Source organism: Chanos chanos, chromosome 6 (assembly GCF_902362185.1).
Source record: "Chanos chanos chromosome 6, fChaCha1.1, whole genome shotgun sequence".
In the NCBI taxonomy this organism is placed as follows: Eukaryota; Metazoa; Chordata; class Actinopteri; order Gonorynchiformes; family Chanidae; genus Chanos; species Chanos chanos.
This window is the reverse complement of record NC_044500.1, coordinates 34,613,608-34,638,253: the sequence shown is the minus strand read 5'-3', so window position 1 is coordinate 34,638,253 and position 24,646 is coordinate 34,613,608. Positions and strand designations below refer to the sequence as shown.

At 39.6% G+C, this 24,646-nt stretch overlaps 1 protein-coding gene across 1 annotated transcript in view; it reads right to left on the bottom strand.

The window, feature by feature from the left end:
* Positions 1–24,646, bottom strand: part of igsf21a (immunoglobin superfamily, member 21a) — a 138,719-nt gene that overhangs the window by 27,325 nt on the left and 86,748 nt on the right. The window contains exons 3-4 of the mRNA XM_030778542.1: positions 17,817–17,938; positions 13,277–13,395 (exon numbers count right to left, since the gene is read on the bottom strand). Coding sequence (XP_030634402.1) covers positions 13,277–13,395; positions 17,817–17,938 — 241 coding nt within the window. The remainder of the gene's footprint in view (positions 1–13,276; positions 13,396–17,816; positions 17,939–24,646) is intronic.

Below are 24,646 nucleotides of genomic sequence, written 5' to 3'. Positions count from 1 at the left end.
CAGCCAGCATAATTATGATTACTTGCTTTTCAGCACAGCACAGCAATTGTGTGTGTGCAAGGAACGAGGTTCTGTAGGTCTAAATAATGCCAGAGTGGGTGGGCTCAGCTTTAGTCTGGATCTGCAGTAAGGTCCAGGTGCTTTTGGCAGACTGCTTTATGGCACTGCCAAGGAAATTGTGTATTGTTTCCTGCTGTTTCCAGTGTGCTGTGCCCTTCTCTGCTTACAAGACCAGTGTAATGGAGAATATGAAATATTTATGTATTCTGTATTAGGTTGAGCATGACATGGTTTAACACAATACACTTCCGCCATAACCTGGTGCTTTCTTTTTCTTGCTAAAAAATGGCTCACATGCTTCACCCTCATCATTATACAAGTTAATGGGAGCTGACTGACACAAACTGGAATAGAAGTAGAAGTATTTCAAATTTAATTTCAGGAAACTTTTACTCACATTCTTGGCCATGGCATGGCTTATGATTACGCAGCTGCTGTGACTGAGGTCTGGGAATGCTAGATTGCTTAGGCGTGCTGCAAATAAATATATTAGTAAGGGGACTGAGAGCAAAACTCTAAACACAGAACATTCTGGTTTCAACAAGAAAGTTGAATTTTAATAAATACATTTGGAAGGCAGTCTTCGTCCTTCCATGGTTTCAGCTACATAAACACAGATTGTATAACTGATGTTGCCTCAGATATTAAACTGTCCTGAAGACACTGTAAATTAAATTGAAAGTTTATCAACATTTAAAATGGTAAATTGAAATACATAACAAAAATTATGTACTAACACTAATTTTGTTATTTAGACCGAACATGAAATGCAAATTAGGTTGTAATGGTGAGTAGTTGTTTGTTTTAAAGAAATCAAGTAAGTCCTCCCAAAAGAGGATTTGCGAGAACATATCTAAATATGTCTTTTAAACATTAAATAAGTTTTAAAATGAAACAATAATCTGGTGAACAATTAAACATTTATACATTATAAATATGTAATAAATACAAATATTGATATGTACATTTAACTCTTTGTTTATGTTCAATATAAAAAGATTGTAATAGGACATAAAAATTCAGTCGTAACTTTCTAAATATTTAAAAAACATGCTGAATTTGATCACACAAATATATACATTTAGCTTAAAAACACATTTCAATCAAGTTTTAAATATTTATTTTGAATCTAAATGTGCAACATCTACATTCAGATTAAATAAATCTTCCAGCTCTCAGAATATTTATTACATCTGAATGTAGATTTCCAAGTCTCAAATTTCATTTAAACTCACATTTTCAGCTTCAAAACCTTAGTTAGGTGCAAGGCCTTTTTAATATTGTCATTACGAATACATAATTCATTAAGTTGACATTGACAAGTACTGGCATCGAAAAAAGACTAGCAGCATAAAAAAAGGAAAAGAAAAGGAAAAAAAAAGAAAAAAAGAAAAAAAAAAACTCACCGAAAAAGGCAGAAGAAACAAAGAAAAGATTGTAATTGAAAAGGCACATCAGGATGAAGAAAAAAACCATCAAAATATCTTTTCAGTGCCCAAAGTTTATTTCTGTACAAGTGTTTCAATGCCAGTATTCTATGTTTCAGTTGTTTTTTTTTTTAAACAATAAAGATTTTGTTTTTGCATTTTTTTTGTTGTTTTTTTTCCAATGCCAAACTTACAGTCGGTGATTTAGCTCCATAAGACACCCCCTATTGCAACTACAGCATACTCAGTAACCATGCCAGTCCAATCTGCCATTCTTTGCATTAAATACTACTGCATTTTTATTCATCAAGCACACTTTAACCAGAAGTACTGTAAAACACATGCCCTTGCACAACAAACGCACAATATAATGCTGTCACAACCCTAGTTTGGTTTCTATCCAACTATTTAATTCAAATTAAGGTTTAAACTTCGCATCAAATCTTTTAAGTCACATAAGAAATGTAATCGCTGGAAAGCGGTGATTAGCATAGGGTAAAATGATACTGGTTAATGGAAACAGTTTTAGCAACATCAACAGGGGTTTGTTGCAATTTTATCACGTATTTCCGTTAAAGTTGTCCTAAACCAGTTTTAAACTCACAGCTGTTCACAACTCCTCCTGGAATAAGGAGAATGTAGACTACATTTTTAGTCCACATAACACAGCTGATGGACATTTCCTTGGTAGAATTTTCATGAGTGCACTTCAAATATGCGAATGTGTTGGGTGGAAAACCAGCTGCTATCTCCTATCGAAGGTTTCCATCGCTGGAACTATAAGGTCAAAAGCAAAGTTGTTAACTGGCTGTTACAGATGTCAGTCATACCCATTAAGCATTATACAAATAAGAAATTAGAACATATCTTCTTTATTTCAGGAGCGTTTGTGGTGATATTTTAGTTATACAATCATCCAATGTAACAAACAATATCGTATTATTTTTTAGTATTAAGTTAAATTATTCCATCCTAACTCCCGTGTGCCTATGCATCTTTTGGGCGGGCTCTGTCCCGTCAGGCCTGTCCGTTGGCTACACACCTGATTTCCACAAACTGCTCCTATGTTCTTTTAAACAGTTTTCTTAGCCATGGTATACGCCATATTTAAGCTCTCAACTCAAGTTATTTGTCATTATCAACTCTCTCTCCATTCCAGGGGAGAAGAAAAAAAAATCCATTTTCCACTTGAGATATTTTACTCTCAGCAGATTGCCAAACAACCTAAATTGAATCTCAAAAGGTTGCCTCTGGACATGAGACACTTTGTCAAGGACGCTTTTCATTGCTAAACTGAAGCAGTTCCATCAACAATTTTCAAAAGGCCATAGAATCTAGTAGTTAACCTTTTATTAAGATAGCCAAATAGCTATAATAATATTGAATGTGCCACAAGGAAAAGCTGAAGAGTACAGAAGGAGGCTAATAATCTGATCACTAACCATGTTTATATTTTGTATGCCATGATGACAGCTCCATTCCAATCTCAATTGTGCAAGTTGTGTTACATCATAATCTTGGTACTGAATCTCAACAATAATACAAAATTCCCCTAAGTAGTGTATCCAGATCCCTCTCTATGGATATTTCATATTTGGTAGAGGAGGAAGTGCAATGTTCATCTTTGGTTCCAGACCACATCAGAAATGGGATACCAGATTTTGGTATTATGAACTGTAATCAAGATGGGCTGACTGCTAATGAGTAGACTGGATGTTCTAACACTGTGTTTGACATATAAATATATTTACCTATTGCAAATACAAGAATATATACATATGACAGTTTTATTGTTATTGTTCAGAAATGCCATTTCACCCAGTATGGGTGGGGTGCAATGAATCCAGATGCTTTAAATCTGATGTCTAGGGTAAGGTATTCAATTAAAAAAAAATCTCATTTAAGGCTGAACATATTTCATTTAATTAATTACTCTTAACTAATCAGCTTGTTGAATGTAATTAACTACTCCACTGACTAATTTTTAACATATGTTTTTGGAGACAGGCCAGGTGCTCTTAGGTCGGAGGAGTTTGGTAGATGCCAAAAAACATCGTTAAAACATTATTAAAAACATGGTGACAGACAAATGGTAAGCATATTTCATCTTTTGCTGTTTTACTTATACTGAAACACAGCTGGTGGTGCCAGGGTGTCAAAGTTCCTCCTAAGGTTTACAACAGGTCTGAAAGCTGCACTTTCAGCACCACAAAACATTCACAGATATATGAATTCTGCATAGACAGGGGAAAAAAAAGATTTGCATAAAGTGTGCCAAAAGAATATATTATTTGCTCTCAAATGAGTAATAATTTTGACCTGATGCTTCACCAATGGCGCTGTCCCCTTCAGAATCGTAAATGATACAACAAACACAGATATATGTGAGCTAAAGGAATAGAATAGAACAAAGTGATGCACAGTGTGTTGTTGTTGTGGTATTTAATGTAAGGGATGAGAGGACACAAAAACTAACGGAATAACAGGCTGATTAATAATCAGCATGCACTGTAGTGTGTTAATGCTGAAACCTGATATCTTTGAGTCAGACTCCTGTTATGTAATAAATAATTGGTAATGTATTAAAACTAGCATACTTATAATGAAAAGATTCTCCTAAGCAGTCATTAATAGTCTATTGAGTAATTGCCTGCCATGAATAAATAACAGGTGAAGTAACAATAATTCATGAAGTCACTCTAAGTTCAAGTATAGAAAGGAAAGGGTCATTGTGTTCTTTCTCAGATTATATTATTAATAAGCACAGTCACCTAAAACCAGTGATTTGTAAAATTCTCCCAAATTTGGTTGATGAGTCAAAAGGAACTATTTGTACTATATACAAATGCAAGGGCAAAGATATGGTTTAAAATTCTACTGGTCAAATATATCTCTAAGAATCAATTTTAGTGTGTTCTGTGTAGGTTGAGTAGACCATAGAAACTGGCCAGAGATAACCTCTCGTGTACTGACAGAAATAGCACAGCTATTATTGTAAGTCAGGTAGAGAGTCTGTTTCCATTTTACAGTCATTCAGTCACATTGGGTTAGAACAAGTGAGACCATGCTCTCGGGCAAAGTCACATTCAACAGGCACTGCCAAGCCACAGAGTCTTCATTATATGGAACAAGGTATCATTTATAGAGGCAAGGCATTCTGTTCAGGGGCAATCTGACAAACATATTGACTTTGACACACTTGGGGTTGTAGATATTTTTTGCCACCTTGACTCCATTAAGCCCCAATTCGATTCAGAGGCTACCTTGGTGCTGTGGCAACTCAGTCTTTCTACGGCACCTTGGGAAACACTGCAGCACAGACATTAGGGTTGTTGTCATTGCTTAACCTCTCACACTACATACTACTACTTACCTGCTGTATCTGAATCTTTGGTGGCAAAACACTGTTGATTCTTTTCAGGAATGCACTGTGGGTTTTGAAGTTAGTAAGGCCATGATCACAGTATGAGCTCATTGTCTCCATGGTCTATCTTATGTATGGCATATCTATCAACCTGGGTTGATTTACACCAGTGGAGTGCTGTGTGCTACATGACTAACGACCCTAAGCTAGACTCTGCTACTTCCTCATGTTCTTAATGGCAAAACTGTGTAAAACTATGCTCCTTGTGACACTGGGCATAGTTACATAAGACATGAAAATTCTTGCTTTCATCAGAGATAATCTTCCGAACTTGACCGAAAATAGGAATGGTACACTTACATGCAGTTTGAGGTCCTACAGGTGAGCTACAGAATGTGGAAAAAAAAAAACCAAAAAAAAAAAAAACAAGAGTGTATATATAGTATGTTCTCAAGGGAGGTCATTACAATTCTCTCCTCCATGACACAGCAGGAGCTTTGACAGCCTTGACATCCAGACTGTACATGGTTTTTCGATTTGGGCAATTAAAAATGCCAGTCTGTAGAGATGGCCTATTTCTCAAGGGTTAACATGATGGATTTCTGTTGAATTGGCTTACTGTCCAGTGTGACATTCTTCCTGAAAGTTTTCTCCCTTAACTTGTTTTCAAACTCTGCGTAATTACAAGACTGACAAAGAGTGCATCTTATATGTCGCATTCCACAAGACTCTCCCGAATGAATGAGCGAAATGCATGGCGATATTCATATTTCCAGTAAATTGCTTCCTCAGATACAGCATAAAACTAAGGAAGAAAATCAGTTTTCCCCCCTTCATCATCAGGTCCAATCAGTGGCTCTCTGGGAGGGATCTGTTCCTCCTCAGCCAGCTCAGCAGGCCACCATGTAGACAGGAGCCAGTCAGTGATGAAGACCTGCAGGGAGGTGGAGAATGAGGAAGACTGCAGCAAAGGAATGGGGCCCAAAGCCCAACAGGTGAGCAAAGACTGGAGGCTGATATGCTGCAGTAGACATAGTGAATGCCATATAAAAGAGCAAATATTGAAAAGCCACTCCTGGGAACACTGTCATGAAAAACATTTGAAGGTTACTTTTTCAAGGTGATTTCTTCAAATATTTATCTGTGTCTGAAGCTCAGATGTTATGATGAGGAGGTCTCATGGATAACTTTTGTTTTGCTGAAGGTTAGCCACATTGAACAATCTTGGGTCTATGTGTATGGACCACTAGTATCATCATGCAAACTGTTTTAAACATCCTGACGTGAATTCATTTTTGGAGGGAAAAAAGGAAATACTTTTTAAAAAGCCTGAGGCTATGTTGTCAAGGAGTCACTGAACTACTATGAAATATAAAAATACAGATGTATATAGCCAAGCTAACCATAAACCTATGGTTCTGGTCCTAACAAACTCACACATTTCTGTGTCAGAATCATAGTGTGACAAACCTACACAGGTGAGCATACTGTAATGTTGAAAAAACTGCTAGAAAGCAAACAGAAGACCAGAATACACTGCCACATTGTCACCTTTAGTGACTATGTTTGACAAGATATCATCCCACATGGACTATGTTGGCAAAAAGAGTTAACATTGGGACAGCACACAGATGGATTCTGACAATGTGCAATGCTTAACAAGTGCTCCATGGATTTGAAGACCATGGATTTAATGGCCAGCTCAGTACATGCATATTCAGTACATTAACAATTTAACCTCAAGTGGCCATCCAGATGTTTAATGGCCAGCTCAGTACATGCATATTCAGTACATTAACAATTCAACCTCAAATGGCCATCTAGAAAACTATTAATGATGAAAAATAATGATTCAATAATTGTGATCTATTTAGCCACTACTTAAAAATGTGATATAAGAAAATAAAGAAGTTCAGCTGAGATGAGAAGCACAAGCTGGAAAAGAAAGTATATTGTTGAGGTATGAGAGCCAGAAAGATTCCTGTCCATTGCAATATCAGAGCAATCTTAAAGGTATATAAACTACAATATGTTACCTTATCAATACATCCATACTCCAGAACCTTGTCCACACCAAATACCATTATTTTCTCCTCTATGCAATTTCGTGACAAGCCTACAGGTTCCAAATAATCAGTCCTAGCCTACAAACTCCAGAAAACCTTTATTGTTGTACTTCAGAGTATTTCAAGCAGCAAAGCAAATGTAATTTGTATGCATAAGCTAAATAAACAAACAGCTATTAATAATAATGAATCCCACACACCCCTGTGTCATTTCACATGCCTCACCAGAAGATAACTGCCTTTGGCAAAACATACCAGTGCAACCAATGCAACACACCATTTAGCTTACCAAATGGGCAATTCATGGGAATTCATGGACAAAGTAGTTGTAACTAGTGTAGGACTAATGTTATTGCAACAGAATACTCACATTAATGTCAGCAATGACAATTGGTGTCAACAATGATAATCGTACGAAAGCAAAACAAAACAAACAAACAAACAAAACAAACACACAAACCCAACAATACAGTCAGTTTTCAAATGTATTATACTGTGATATTGTGACATTGGATGTGCCCTTATTGCCCTTATTGAATGTGTCCTTGTCATGTCTTCTGAACAAACTGATCAAGGTAACTTGCTATGAATGATGCAGAGATTAATTGGATTGCCTTGTTAAACAAATATTCAGCCGCATTGCTTCAACTAATTACATTTTCATTTTCATTGTCAGTGTGTGTGTGTGTGTGTGAATGAGTGCACAGTTAGCTGGATATACATCGAAACCTTGAAGAAAGCAGCTTGCTGCCAAAACTTTGCTGTGTAATTAAAGTAACAGTGCAGCAGATTGTTGAGTGTGCACCATCCTTCCATCTATGGAGCATTTCAGCTCCTTGCATGGTCATACAGAGCGGCACAGCATTGGTTGTGGATCATGGAGTGCATCATTCACTGAGCTCTTGAGTGGCCACACTGCACGGTTCTATTATCACACATCGGCAGGACATTTGAAGATTAACACTGGGCAGTTTCAGGATCCTGCCTCCTGCAGGCTTTAATAAACAGCCTTTGACTCATGGCAGCAAAATAATAGCAAGCATGGCACACTCACTCATAATATAATCTACTAAACAATGGCTCAGCATGGGAGGGAAAATGCTGCATGCCATTCCTCAAGTCCACTGCGCTTAAAGTGAGAAGTCAAGTGAACACTTTAAAAGCCAGACATGCATGACTGAGAGTCTACTTTCTGTACTAGAAACAATACGCTAGCTTTGTTGGATGAATGAAAGTAATCACAGATGAATATAGCACACACTTCATTATAGCTGTGGCATGAGTTTTGTTGTGTGTGTAATGGTAATAATGGGAATGCTGCCTGTCAAGGAATGTCAGAATCTGGTGTTAGACTAGGAATGCTCAGATAGAGTAAAGCAGATTTTGACTTAAGCCTGGATTACTGCGGTCAAGTACTGTACATCGCGATGGCTTTTTTACCGAATTAATATGGACATTTAGACTATCTTAGAAAAGAAGTCATATGCCATTGATGACAATATGATAAAATCTTCTTTTAATATCAAAGGTAGTTGTGAAAATGTGGCTGTTTGATTGTACAACAATGTCTTAGAGAATGGGTGTAACATCTGCAATATCATCGATTTTCAAGAGAAGTTGAAGTTTCAAACATTTTGTCATTTTCAGCTTTAAAGCTAACCAAGTTGGTCCCTATTCCTTAGTGACACCAATACTTCTCCCGATTAATACACTATTTTATTTATTTATTTTTTGTTTTGCCAGACCAACGTGCAGTTGGCTCTCCAGAGTGCCTCGATTTCTGAGTGGTTGTTCTCATTTGTCACAAGTCAATTCATGTGTTTAAAAAAAAACAAACACACACACACACACACACACACACACACACACATTCCAAAACTACTGAGCATTAAATAGAGCTATTGCTGGGCTTCCCTTCCTAATTACTTTCATGGGTGCACTGACTGGTAAATTTAAAGTTTAAGGGAGAGGACAGTAACAGGTTTGTAACAGGATTTGAGCAGGGCATATATTCCATTGAATTAAAATACAATAGAGAGACAACATACTAGATGAAAAGACAACATGTTCACATGTACACTAGATTTAAATAACATGCAGCTACGCTTGTCTTATGACATTGAGGACATTATAGGAAACTGTGTTAAATATTATAGTTTATTTTTCTGTCAGAAAGTGATCATTATATACTTTGAAACTGTCTGCTTTGAACTGAGGGATCAGTCTGGATCTCATATGACACAATGGTCAAGGACAATGCTTTGTGTTGATGCATTTTCACTGAAAATCTCTGGACATCACAAATTCAAACGAGAAGACTGAAGGCCAGTCTGCGAAAACTGTGTAAATGATCTAACCCACTGCTTAATAAATATATATATATATATATATATATATATATATATATATATATATATATATATATACATACATACACACACACACACACACACACACACACACACACACACACACACACATATATATATATATATATATATATATATATATATATATATAAACAAATAATGAAATTCAGCTGACAGTACACAGGGTCTCTCTGGAGATTCAAAATGTAAGCGTAAGACATGGACAATTCTTTAGTTGTGCTTAAGTGATATCAGTTGTGAGGCAATCCAAGATCATAGCTGTTCATCTTTTCTCTCCTACTCACCCAGACATCTCACAGACATGTATTTATTAAATTCATCTGTTTTGGAACACATTTCTCTTTAGTTTTACTGAATTTCAAGTCCACTGGAGCCAAATTCAAATGGAAAGGCAGGCAGGGTCAAATAGAGTGAGGGAAGCTTAAAGAACAAAATAAACTTGACAAATGTTTCTCAAGTACTGTACTTTTTAATCAAAACAAAACAATAAAAAAAAAGGAGTCAGGCATGAAGGAGAATCTAAGCAATGTTCCTTCCGAATGAAAATTAATGAGGTTTACACAAAGGTTAGACGAAGATCAAGGGGATGAACTGGAATCTTGTGGTAACCTTGACTACAGTGCTGTGCTGTGAGACGCAGGGGATGAATGTGGTGTATACATTGTCCTCGGGACTGGTAGATGAGCATCTCATGTTAATGTCTTTGACTGTCAGGACAGCTTGTCTGCACTGTGCCTAGTCCAAACACACAAAGAGCACAGGAGGACCATCCATCCCTGCACCATCCATCAACTCCCCACCTTCAAACCTCCTGCCCCAGAACACTACACACAGTTTGCAGTCTTTTCCATGTTTGTGCTTTGGTAGGGCGCCATTAATACCAGCCATTTACAAACGAGTGGCTAAATATACACACTGCTTAATTAAAGTTGGGCTTCCGTAATTGAAGTGAATCTCACATTTATGGGATGAAAGAGTAATTGCTCCCCAAACACCTTGAAGCTCATCTCTCTCTTCCAGTGTATATAAATACAAACCATGCTGTCTTGTGAAGGATGTCCTCTCAATTACCTCTTTGCTCTCAGCAGAGGTTAAAACAAAGGATTTCTGGGCATACGTGACATGGCATATTAACACAGGCAATGCAGACAAAGATATTCTTCAGGAGGACAGAGTAAATCTTATCATTGTCTGCTGTGTTTTACAACCAGCACTCAAACATTAGAGGTCAGTAGAAGGAGCACATACACACTCACTTAGACACACACACACACACACACACACACCAGAATACGTCCTTAATAGGGCATGTGGTTTCTGGTTTATTTTCTAAATTTCAAAAAATAGCAACATATTATGCTCATGAGCATTATCCAGACAAAAAGTAAAGCTTCTAAGCCTACTTAGCACATAGTGAAATGACAAGAAGTTTTTTTTTTTCTTTCTTTTTTCCCCCTAAACACACATTTTATGAACTTTTTTTCTCTCTCAATGTTTGGTTAATTAAAATCAAATCTCGCCAATTAATGATCATGAACGAAAGACATCGATGTAATATGCTTTGGCTGAGGTGTCTCCACTTAAACTCCTGTGTGCCAGAGGGGTAACTGATTTCCATTTCAGAATCAAGCTCCTAATTGATCTAATTATTTGCTCAAGTGAACTAATGTAGTGTTCTTTCAAGGTCATCTCCTCTGGCATTACAATGCACATGATAACAGGTGCAGTAGCTGTTCAAAACGTGTAGCTTAATGAAACGAATGAAATAATAGAAAAATGCTAGCTAAGTGACAGGAGCTTGTTGCAGCCAATGGGTAGAAGAGATACTTGTGAAACATAAATAGCTGAACATTTGATGTCTGGAGGACCAGCTGAAGATAACATAGGCTCATAAAGGACACAAATATTTATATCAAAACAAACCATCATTTATATACTGACAAGTATTGTTTTAATCATTCCTGTTTTTATATCATGCACAAAATGCTATCAAAGGTTCCATATCTGTGCCATTATGTGTGAAGTGAAAGGTCAGACAAACCCGAAGGCAACAGTCATTGGCTGGGTTACCAAGTACTTCCTCTCACATCTACAGATATTGTAGCTCATGATTCTTGCATACTGATGTATATGTTTCATTTGGTCCTGGTTCTCATTAACTACTAATTGGCTTATTCGTGTCAGAATTAGAACATAAACTTTCAGTTCATAAAGATAAGAGTATAGGCAAGGAAAAAAAAAAAAAAAAACTTCTGAGGTGGGGTGAAGGAGAGTGGCAGAGATACACTGAGTCTGAGGACAGGCCTTCAGAAACCAAGAGATGGAATTCCTTGGCAAAGACTCATTAAAATGATAATTCTTACTTAGGAAGGCCTTTAAAAAATTAAAATACTCTCCATGTACGGCTTCCTATTAATTAACTTTTTCCACTCCCCCCCCCCCCCCCCCCCCCAAACCGGTGAACTTGGTACTCTAATAGGTTATGAATAATTCTGTTTCAGCTTAGATGGCAATTAGCCACAATGCTAGAAGCCATTCTTTTTCCTGTTATGAGTGGGGATTTAAGACTCAGCTGAGACTACACACTCTTCAGCGTCTCAGTCACACACATACACGCCCTGCGATTCCACAGGGATTTGAGGTTATATTGGCCAAACCTTGTCCCATTGATAAATCTAAGCCTATTAGCATCAATGGAAATCGACACATTACTCATTCCTATGGGCTGGTCTCCGCTGTCAGCAGTAAAAAGGTGAAAATCGTGTCCCAGTCCACAGGGCCATTGACATACTTGAAATCTTTAGAGTTTTCACAGCAGTGGCAGAGTCAAACACACCAATCCAAAAAGGTGCTAATGGCCTGCAAATGTAATACATCCACTGTTTGTACCACTTTTTTGTATTCCTGTTTATTTATCTATCGGTGAATTCAGGAATTATGAGGTTCTTAACTGGTTGCAGACAATTTCTTTGCCTTGCTGTTGGACATCAAACACACAAAGAAATTGAGCCAGATGGCATTAAAGAAAGCCAGCCTGCTTGCTGAGATGAAGGTGCTTGTCTGCTGTTTGACATCAGCCATGGCAACAAAGAGAATGAGCATCAATAAGTGAGAGTGACAGAGGGAGGGAGGTGGACAAATGAAAAGAATTATCTTCGTGTTTGATTCACAACCAGTTCTCATCCAATTACGTTCAAGAAGCTATCAAAAAAAAAAAAAAAAAAGTAGAAAAACGCAGGGGATGAAAGTTTTGAAAGAAACAGAACAAACAAATTAAGAAAGAACACAAGAGACACAAGATATCTCAGGACAGAATTAAAATTTGCTCTGTAGTGATATGGTGTGTCAAATGAGGTATTGCAGCACAACACAAACACAAACACTGAGTGGTCACTTCTACACAGCATGAGTCTATCTGCTCTTCTCTCCTCCACTCTTTCTTCAATCCATCTCCTGCTCATCCTTTGGCCCAGTCATGGGCTCTTATCTTGGTCAGACAGCCCCTCTAATGACACAGGCCTCCTGACTGCATGCCTCTAAATGCTTGCCCTAACAGAGTGTCATCACCACTAGACAAGACAGCCAGACAGCCTTCTTTACGTTTCTAATGTCAGCCCAGACATGAGTCAGACCGTTCATTCATACAGCAGAGGGTGAAATGGAAGGAGTTGACAAGACATTTACAGTTAAAAAAAGAAAAAAAAAAATGCATCCCAAAATGACTGACACTATATATTTGGGGCATATTACACCTGATCTCATCAGAATTTTAGCACCTTTCTTAAGGGTCATAAAAGAACTGGACTGATATTTGTTTTGAAGGTGTTATCAGTTGGACGAGATGGCTATCATCTTTCTGAACACAGCTATGAGCAGATGGTATGTCATCCATAACAGCTTGCTCATCAGAGAGACGAGAGGATGAAACCTGTGTGGACATCGTCACAAACAGCATAAAATGGTACTCACACATGACTGTGAGAAAGACATTCCCTGAAGCCAGCACCACTTTCTCACGGGTGGCCCGGTCATAAATACCCACATGGCACTCGTAAGGTCCGTTGTCTGAGATCCGAACCTCTGGCAGCCTAGGACAAAGACAAACACGCATGCACACACACACACACACACACACACACACACACACACACACACACACACACACACACACACATATTTAACATGATCAACTTTAAACAAAATGATTCATTCAACTAACTATGAAAAATTTTAAATCTTCTCATGTTTTAAAAGACTGTGTTGAGACAGTCACCAGTGGATGATTCTGTAAAAAAAATCTCCTCTGTGGCTATCATGCAGGGGGAAAAATGTTTTGATCTCTGAAAATTGCTGTCTTTTAAAGTAAATTACCATTCAGGTTGCATTTGACCGCAATATAGCTGTCTCCAAAATGGCTTGTGAACTCAATCTGTATTCTGCATGCAACTAAAGTGTCAACAACGATAATCAAAGTGAGACAGCAGCAGCCACATTTAAGCACTGTGATTTATTTTCAAAAAAACAAGAACAATTGTCCTTGCTGCCCAGCCATTGCCAACAGGGAGTATCTGCTGAAGCAACAGAGGGGCACTCACAGTCCTGGAGCTCTAATGAGTGGGGCAGTGGGCAAGGGAGGGGGTAGGGTGGCATGAGGAGATCATTGTTTAGGAGAGCGGACATCTCTCTCCTGAGTGGTCACACTCTATCCTCTGTTTACCTCCCCCTCACTCTCTCTCTGTTCATCCACGAGAGGGGAGAAGAGGGCTGATGACAACTGAGAGAAAGACAGAGAATCTCGGATGTTATATTTCTACAAAAGACACCCGCCCCCTCCAACCTCTCTCTCTCTCTTTCTCACTCTCTCTTTTCTTTTTTTTTTCTTTTTTCTGTTACTTAGCAGTTTTATCTTTTGGCTACTCTAATGGGACTTGTGTATTTTACAAAGTTGTGAAGTTTTTAACCTTTTAAACAAGCACTAAAACAGCTCGATTGACTACAATGAACCTCATACATAATGAATTAAGGCGGCGGGCAAGTTCATTCTGCAGCACATGTGCATTCCTTTCAGGGAGGCCTCTTGCTGTTTTCCCACATTTCAGATTGCTCACTTAAGTTGATGACACAAAAATGCTGTCAACTTTAATTGCAGTGTATAGAATATGATGGCAATGACAACAGTGAAGAGAGGATAAAAATGAATCCACTCCACAGTTACACTTTGCAGATGTGTACAATTTCACCCCACTAATTATAGTTTATTTAAAGGCTGTCTGACATGCCATGATTATGATGATTTGACAAGAGCCCTGGCACTGGATTCAGTGCGTATTGGCATTGCCCTAACACCACTATCAGAGTATAGTGGCTCCTCTAAAGCTTTCTGCCTGCTGCATTGACTATGTCCAGTTATCCGCCCTCCTTCTCTCTCTCTCTCTCTCTCTCTCTCTCTCTCTCTCTCTCTCTCTCTCTCTCTCCCTCCACTCCATCAATAGCGTTTTTCAAACCAAGGCAGTGATGCAGAATGCCCTGGCACACACACACACTGAAGTTCAATTCTTCAAAATAACTTCAGTATGACTATGGCTTCCCTGGCCACAACCCCACTTTACAATTTGGACGGATCGTTAATCAGGTGGTAATGAAAAGCAGATTAGCACTAAATCACACCAAGGCAAAATTGACTTACCACAAAATAGTGGGCTACGCTATGTCTATGCTCATATCTCAGACAATATAAAATGTCAGGTACATAAATGTATTCTGAAATAGTTAGTTTTTGTTGTTTTGACAGTTCAGTAAATAAAATGTATATAAGGACACATCAAATGACACCTAGATATCGTCATTTCCACAAAGACAATGTGTTTCGTCTAGTAAGACATACGTTTTTTATCTCTGTTGTAAAACACACACAAAGCAACCTTCACATAACTGAAATGAAGAAATGAAGAAAATACATGCACACACACACAAACACACACACACACACACACACACACACACACACACACACACCAGATCAATGACAATGAGCCCACACAGAGGAATAGTGAAAACAGCACGAAGGAGAAGAGAGTGAAAGATCAATATTCCCCAAGGAAAGGCCTTTGGAGTTTAACTCAGCACACTCACTGCAGTACCTACTCTTCTCAATCACTGCTCACTGTCCATGCAAACCTGTCAGCTAAGCAAGGACAGGGGCAGTGTGATGGCCCTGGCAGTGTACTGTTCCCATTAGCTTAGCTGGGCAACAGCCTCTGCAGTGAATCAGCTGATATTTTGTTAGAGTAAGTGACTGTGCAGATCCAGGCTTGAAGAATAAGGAACTGAACAACAACAACTACATGTCACTCCATCGATAGTGACCAGTGCAAACACTACTTATTTCCTTCAGAGATGAATAGCATAAAATATTTAACACACTATCTGCCTAACTGGTACCATTTTTGTGAAACACAGTTAAAAGGGGCTCTATGGGTTTTGCATGGCTTCTGATTTTATAGAGGTACGCTCTCTTTTCTTGGGAACCCCTGTTAATATGAGTATTTATCAGTGGCTTAAAATCTAATCTTTTCCTTGACCCTAAATGTCTCCTAGGAACAACAGTGAAAATGAGGTGTCTGTGAAGACATTCTGGAGATTGGGGGGAAGAAGGGAAAAGTACAAAGGCAAAGGAGAGAAATCAGAGGATACTATTATTTATTTATTTATTTTTTCTCTCGTGGCAGCCGAGATCTGAACTCTAGCACCGCTCATTGGCAGATCCATGACAGAGAGCTCTGCTGACAGACTTAAGGAGAAAGGGGGGAAAAAAAGCAGTTCGCCAAACATTATGACTTTCATTAAATATTTAGACTGATGGAATTAATTTTTCAAACACCTTCAACAATGCACTCTTAGGAGAGTTGTGAGGATGTTTGGGCAAGGACACGGAATTTCAATTTACGCTGTCATAATTTCAGGGTTGACACCCGTGCACAGCTTATTCTTCTTGTGGAATCAGCAGAAGATGAAGGCAGGACCAGGTTTACAACACCAGTAACATGTTGTACTTTCCCCGGCCTTTCTTTTCCTCCTCTTTCTTTCAGATGTGAGGTTTAAGAAAAAAAAAGAAAAAAAAAAAAGCTCTGAATTTCCAGGACAAAACAAAACAAAAAAAAAATAATAAGATCAAAAATATTCCTCTTGAGTTATTGTCACTTCAGGCTCTCTTCTGACACTGAGTCCAGCATGTGAGAGACACTCTCTCTAACTCTGTCTGAAATGATCCTCAATAGTGCCCTCATTTCTGGTCGGGGGGGGGGTCGGATTTGTCTGAATGCCAGGGTTTGGTCCTAAAGCTCAGCTGCTCGAGGGTGAAAATGAGAGGCAACACCTGTGAAATATCAGGGCTAGGAACTTCAGCTGTCCTACGGGGGCCGCGCGACGGTGGCTGAGAGAGAGGGAAGAGACAGATATTTTTGGGGACAGAGCACTGGCGGAAAAGGTTGGGATGACAGCAGGAGCGGTAAGCCTGTGTGTCACTCTGCTTGGCTTCCGCTGGCTGAATATTACGCTAGACAGACAGGTCAGAGCCTGTGGTCCTCTCCTGTACCTCACGGTGTGATTGTCAATTGCCTTCATGCTGTGTTGATGCGTTTCGTGCGGTTGTGTTTAAATGGGCACGTTACGTGGTGTGTATGCGTGTCCTAGTTTGGACGTTCTTGTGGAGGTGTGGAAGCAGCGAATCAGACTGGTTTGGAGCTGATTATTGTCTCAAAGTGCCTGCGGGATGAGCTGCTCACATCATACTCATTTGGGGAAGCCTGCGGGCCTAAATGTGCGAGAGGGTAGGGGGTACGAAGAAGGTAAACACAGGCAATTTTTTGCATTGTTTATTGAGTAAATGTTCTTTCTGCATGTAATCCATGCATTCTTTATTGACTCATCTCTCTATCGCTCTCTCTCTCTCCCTCTCATTCTCTCTCTCTCTCACAAAAACAAAAACAAACACAAAGACCTTGTATTTGCAGCCAGAGGATCACCCTAGCCTAGATTTTAGCACAGAGACAGAGACAGAGAGAGAGAGAGAGAGAGAGAGAGAGAGAGAGAGAGAGAGAGAGAGAGAGAGAGAGAGAGAGAGAGAGAGAGAGCACAGACGTCCTTACTATAATGCCTGAAGCTCTGTCTTGAGTAAATTCCAGTACATGGGAAACACATCAACTCCTCTGTGGGAATCTGAAATGTCATAGCTAATGCTGAGTAAAGGTTTAGTGCTGCAAATGGTGCATCTCAACCTGGAAGGGCAACTAAGAACAGGATAGGCAACCCAGCACTTGGTGCAAGAGTTTGCATAGCTAGTAGCTCTATTCTTCCCACTCTGCATAGCAAATTTTGAGTTTGAATGACCTAAGGACAACGTTTTCAGTGTGGTAGAGGTGGGAGGAGGAGTGCATAGAGACATACAGACATGGGATTTCACGCTAAGATAACTCGTGTCAGACATATGAGAATTATGAAGTGTTCTTACCGGACTGTTGATTGATACACAAGGTCCTCCCGTCTGCGGTAGTCCTCCAGGTGAGAATAATTGGTACTAAACATGGCATCATATGTAAAGATTTTCTGCTTAATTGTGCCCCCATCTGTAACCTGCCAAGAAGAAAAAAGGAAAACATTAATAAAATAGTGGTGAATAAAATTTATGCCGGCTATTACCCCAAATATATAAAGGAGGATCTTGACAGCTGTCATAGAGAACGGCATGCCCATCGGCAAAGTTAGTGTTCAGGCCTTCAATCACCTGATTGATCCATTACACTTATTATCAGTTTATTATTTAAAAGTCCTGAGAGATCCCAATTGCCTTTTGAGAATCTGCCAACGCGATGGAATCGGTGAGACTTTGACTTTTGTAGTTTTAGGTGTGTCAAGTTGTATATGGCGATGGCAAAATGAAAACTGACATTGGTGCTGTATTTTGTTGGTGGCTAGCAGTCTCAAGCTCAGAGGAGGTAATGAAATGTGACAAGATATTGTGGAAGTGGAGGATATTCAAAGCACTGCAGCCTCATTTTGCTTCCTTTTTTTTTTTTTTTTTTTTCACTGGGACGGTAAATGATGGAGCACTATTCTCTTCAGTGATATTCACAGGGGAGAGGAAGTCACTTAGCATTTGAATGACTGTGATTTCCCTTCATAGCATCAGACAGAGAAAAAAAAAAAAGGTGACAAGATTTTAATGGAAGTGTTAATGTTGCTTTGAAGAGGGGCAGCTTCGGTTTGCGGGGGGGGGGGGGGGGGGGGGGGGTGTTTAAGGACCTTTCCTCTTTTGATGGTGAAGATGATATCATCTATTTCTTAATCCTATTCCCAGAGTGCAGTAAATAATTCCTGAGTGTATTAGCCCTCATCAGTGTAGATACAGGCAGGAGAACAGGACTATTCTAAATTGGTATGATACAAGCTAACAATTTGTGGCACTCCAGTAAATGAGTGTTGGGCAGCTTGAATAAGCGAGAGTCCCATGGGGAAGCAGCAATGAGTGCTGCAATTCTGCCCAGCCAAATGACAGGATACTGAGATCTAAGAATGAAGAATCCCTAGAATAATAGGTTGACTATAACAGCACTTGATTTGCTTGCAAACTTTTACAGAACAATTATTTATGGATTTACTTTATTATTTATTCACAATATTTCATTTCTGTCATCTTAGCTAACAAGTTACAGGATGAGATGAGCCTTATAAACAGCATGGGCAGCTGAGAACACCTAAAATTCAGTCAGGTTACCAATTTAGAGTGACACACGTCCATGCACACTATGTCTTTGTGACTTGTCCCTTTCAGGCAAAGCAACAGATTAGCCTTAACAAGTTCTTCAGAGGGAAGGGGCGGGGGGCTTTAAAAACGTGAAGTTTGTGAAGCACTTATTGGGAGCTGTGCCAGCTTCAGGGAATGGCACAGCTTTGTCAACGGACCATTTTGACACTGCACTTTAGGCCCAAAAACGATCATGACCATCTGGTTCTCTTTTAAGTGTCAAGCAAACTCTCTTGAGCTCTTGGTAGGATCACAAGAGGGAGGTGACGCCAAAAGGTCGGCCACTAAAAGCAAACCTGTGTTTGACAATTGCATTTTCCCATCAGCTTGATACTAGTTGCTGTCTGTATTATGGCCCTTAAAAAACCCTTAAAAGGCAAGAGGCAAGATGGTATTCATCTGACATCACTTTAAAATGTGACAGGAGAGAGTGCTCTCCAAGGCTGAATACCGATAACTTGGTGGTTATTACTCGTGTCAGAAATTGTTGGGATATTGTTTTGAAAGTGAATGCAGACGCAAATCTGAGCACAACAGCAGATGTAAGGTTGCACTGACTATGCACAATAAAAGATGCAATGGAAAGAACTGTTTGTGCTGTATATTCTTAAAAGATTACTGTGAGTGTGAATTGTATGAATTTTGTTCCCAGCTAGCATTCATTAGACATCAGATATAAAAGTCCTTTGGCCACAACATAATTCACAGCACTGTGACATGCCGTGAAGAGTTGCTTAGACCTGCGTACCTTTCATATAAGAGGACTTGCGTGTTTACTCGAATGTGTGTGAAAATGTTTGATAAGCATACTTGAGCAAAAATTAGTGAGCAAATGACAAGGAGAAGGCACAAAGGAATAAAAAAAAAAAGTTATTCCTTTGCTGATTCCACAAGAACATTCTCTGAAGTCAGTTTAACCAAGCAATGCGCAGATGGAGAGAGACACAGACTGTCATCAGCTTACTGTTATTATTGCAGTAATGAGACCCCCCCCCCCCCCCCCCCCCCCCCAAAAAAAAAAACCCAGCCAAAAAACATAGAACATGTCAGAGATACGCTGTGAGACCAAGAGGGAAAAGCCACAGCAGATAGTAAATAAACCCTGTGGTTGATGCGGGCCTATACGCGCGCGAGATCCGACGTCCTTGGAGATTGTTTTTCGGCACTGTTGGTGAGAGTTAAAATCTGTCCTCGCTAAAGCCTTTTGAGAAGCATGACGAATTCTGCAGATGTCACACATAGACAGCAAAAAGCTGTAATGAGGGGGAGAACGATGGGAAATTTAGATGGCTCCTCACTGTGTCACACTATCTCTCCTCCAGTCATTTTAATGAATTCAGCTCTTGATTAAGAATCTCCCTGTGCAATCTTAACAGACGCCGTGGTCTTAACGAGACAAGGAGGGGAACAGGTATGTGAATGGTGGCAGGGTGATTCAGACCCACTGTTACAGCCCAGAATTCACTATGATTTGAAGAATGGGGGTCACATGGGAAAGCGGTGCTTTGCTTGGGTTAGTCTGATGAATTCAATCGTGGCGCAGAGGCACTGCGACTCCTCCAGTGTTCTGCAATCTGGAGATATGAAAGACAGGCATGGGTGGGCAAGATCCTGGTCCTCCCAACCCAACCATTCATAATGACAGTCAACAGTGCACAGGGGGTCCAGAGAGAAGGAGGGCGGGGAAGACAATGAGAGAGAAGTGTTCCAGCGGAGTGCCAGCGGGCACAGGAGACGTCTGTTATGATTCCACATGGAAGAGCATGCCCGCTCTCTGCTTGGCTCACCTCAGCACAGTGGCATCCCATCCCCGAAGGGTTAGCTCATCCGCTTTTTTGTTTATGGTCCATCGTTGTGGATGGGCCCCAACCTCTGATTACGCACTCAAAAACTGACTCGATAACAAAAAAAAAAAAAAAAACACAGAGCCTAAATCAGAACATGGCCAAGGATCAACAGGACAGCCACGCAGCACTGTAGGCTTCAAAAGCATTAGCATCCTTTCAGTGAGTAAGCCTAGCCCGGATGTGGCTGTAAATAGTAACTACATCAGACAAAATGCAACATTGCTGTTGTAACATCCTGTATTGGAATTGAATGGTCCCAAGAATAGCTCCTCTCTACAGGCAGTGTTCTCACTTTGTGTAAAATACCTCCAGTACATGTCATGTGAATACTGTCTGTGGGTTTTGCATTTTAACTACGCTGTAGCTTTGGTATTTTGTAACTAGTTCAACAGTAGTTTCTCTTAATTTGTGTATGGCTGATTTGCAAGCAGACAGAGTTTTTGTAAACAACCTTTCTTTGCCATTGACCCGGTTCTGTCTTCAGAGGGCGAAAAATTGAAGCGCCCTAAACCATTGTTTTTTAAAGATACAGAGCTCAAAATGAAAGATGAATTCTATCTGTTTCTTGTAAAACAGAGTAGTGGGAGTAACTTGAGAACCCTCTGGTCTATAGTGTGACAAAACATAAGCTTAATGAGTTCTATTTGTCCTTAAAGCATTCGTCCTAACAAAAAGAGATGATCAGACCATTGTTACTGTCCCAGCATCTGACAATGATTCATCTCCACAGTAATTTGTTTAACACTGTATTCTCACAACATGGATAATTATAATTTGAATAGGAATGTGTTGCATGGCAGCTTGCAGTAAAATATACATAAATACCTTAAATAAGCTCTTACTTAAGAAAAGCTCTGAGATCTACATTCAGTGAAAAGCAGCTTCTTCCTGACCAGCTCTGCTCTCTACTCTATTCTAGTAACAGGACTGGAATTTCCACACAACCCCAACGTTCTTACGAGATGGGTCCGTGAGCACAGTCAAGTCCCTCTTGTTAGCCTATCTGCTATAAACGTACACCATGGCAGTCTCCTGCTGCGTTTTCTATGATATGGAACATGTTGAATAGATTTCATGCCTCAGATATCAGGCTGTGATTCTTTCTCCGTGTAACAAACCACAATAGCAGAGCGTGCTAACTCGACTGTGCTTTGGTAGATGATACATGTCTTGTGCTGCGACACTGAACCATCACAGAATAACAAGCTTCAGCAGAATCAACTAATCAGCAATAGACAAATTAACAACAAACAAATACCAAACACCAAATAACAGCATTTTTTATATCAAGCAGTTTCTTGTAAAAAAAAAAAAAAAAAAAAAAAAAGGCTACATTCAAAGCATCAGAACAATGTAAATTTCAGCCTCTACAAATGAACTCAAAGGGAAAGAAGAAAAAAAATCTATATATGAAAAGGAAATGGAAAAAAAAAAAAAAACATGACACAATAATGGGGACCTTGTGTGTACTGGCGACACAGCAAGCAAGATGGATATCAATGTGGTGACTATTCCCTTGCTCTGAAGTGTCACATGCTCTCTGCACGCTGTCACTCATTTCCATTCCAAAACCAGCAGGAAGCCGAGAGCTCTGATTGGCTATGGCATTCTCTGGCAGAATGTTATGCTGGGATTATGGTTTAGCAATGCCTCCCAGTCCTGCCCACACCCCAGCCAGCCTAAACTTAGGGCATAAGGGCACCAGAAAACCTGACAGTAAATGACTTTGGAGGGTCAAAAACAGGCAATTTGGTGCCTTTTCAAGTGAAGCTTTTCAAAAATATTTACTATGGTTGTCAGTCTTCTCCAAACAGGTGTTTTTGTGGTTGCTTTTCTTTTTGTGCCTGGCAGTGGAGGTAGAAAAATGACGAGGGAGCAAGTCAGACTTAATCCAGAGAATTTTCTACTTACAATACAAACCATCCCACATTGTCTAGATCTGTGTTTCTGTATTCCAGTCTTGGGGATGGACTAAACTGCACATTTTTGGTAACGGAAAGCAATAGCACATTTAAGGAAGTCAAAGGTTCAGCAGATAAATTGACAGATGTCATAGTGCAACGGAACAGAACAAAAAAACAAACAAAAAAACATACCGACCAGCAGCTTTCCACATGAGAAAAAAAAAAATGGTCTAGAGCATACATTAACCTTCAAATAAAAACAAGGCTGAAGAACAGACATGGCTGCAGCTTGTCTAGCTCTGAAAGCTGAGTATCACGCCTTGGGCTTTTAGTTCTCTGTGGGCAGCCTGATGCCACTTTTCATCCCACATGCTAATTGCAGCTGAAATCTCCCACTGTAAATCTCCTCTCATTTCCTGTCAATTGAAGAACAGCCACTGCTCACAAACATCAGAGCACAGTGACGCACAAATAATAACACACACACACACGTGGACACACACACTCACACACATACACACACACACAAAGCCAAAAAAGCAAAACAACGACAAAAAATTGAGGTGTTATATAAGCTCTTAGTCAACGGGGAAAAAAAAAAAAAAAGTCACCCATTAGATAGTGTGGAGGCCGTAATGAAAAATAAGACATTCGTGAAGGACAAGGCACTAATGGAATGCTGAACTGCAGCAAGGTGAGAGCATCAGTGTGAGCTCATCCTTAATCTGTTTTATCAGTGAGCACTAAGTGGGTGAGTGCAGCACTAAACACTCACAATTCCTTTACGTAGGGTTACTGAGGGCATCATTGGAGGGTCTTGCTCAAAATCTTCTCCCCCCCTCCCATTACACACATCCACAAGCGCGCGCGTGCACACACACACACACACACACACACACACACACACACACACACACACACACACAATGTACTGTATGCAGCGGACATAGCACAATAATTAGTGCATTGTTGATCATAGTGGTGCAATCTAACATTTCTTTCTTTGTACAGACATGCGAGGGTACAAGTGCTGGAAAACAGATGGTCCAAACAACCATTATGGCTCACTGTGGAGCCAGAATGTCTGCATATGTTTGGAGTGCTGCAGAAGACTTCGGCTGCTTTCCTCCTTACCCTGAGGATAGTTGCATTCACCATCTGGATCAGCCGGTACGACAGCAACAGAACATGCTGAACAGAAGATGCTGTGTATTATACAAACTTCAAGTTGGTAATATACCATAGGAATTTCAAATGTTCAGTTGCTTAAAATGCCACATAATGACTGATACTCTTTCCAAGCTGATGAGTATGTTTCTTTATTGCCTTGTGTAATATATTGTGCTGTTCGCAATACAGCTGGATATGATTAGAGCTCTAGGATTGTTTGCATCTCTATAAGATGAAAAGGGTTTCTGTGTAGCAGATTTTATTTTTTTTCTACCGCATCTAGCAAATGAATTCATTATTGAGGTTCTATTTTAAGAAACGCAAGCATGTACATGAGAATTGTATATTTGAAGAGAGGGAACAATTTTCAACTGCCTGACAAACTTATAATGTAGCAGCCAGTTTTGGGTTACACCTATTCAAATGCGGGCATTGCTTCTGCTGGAGGAGGCTTATCGGTAATCCAGTGGAGGGATTTTGCTTTTATTTTGTGGTGATGAGGTGTCAGGCAGGTTACTGGGGATTAACATACAGATTTGAACCAATCCTTCCTCACGTTTCCCATGCAAGCACAGAAAAATGTTTATCCTGCGACAGCCTGAAATATTCATCAATC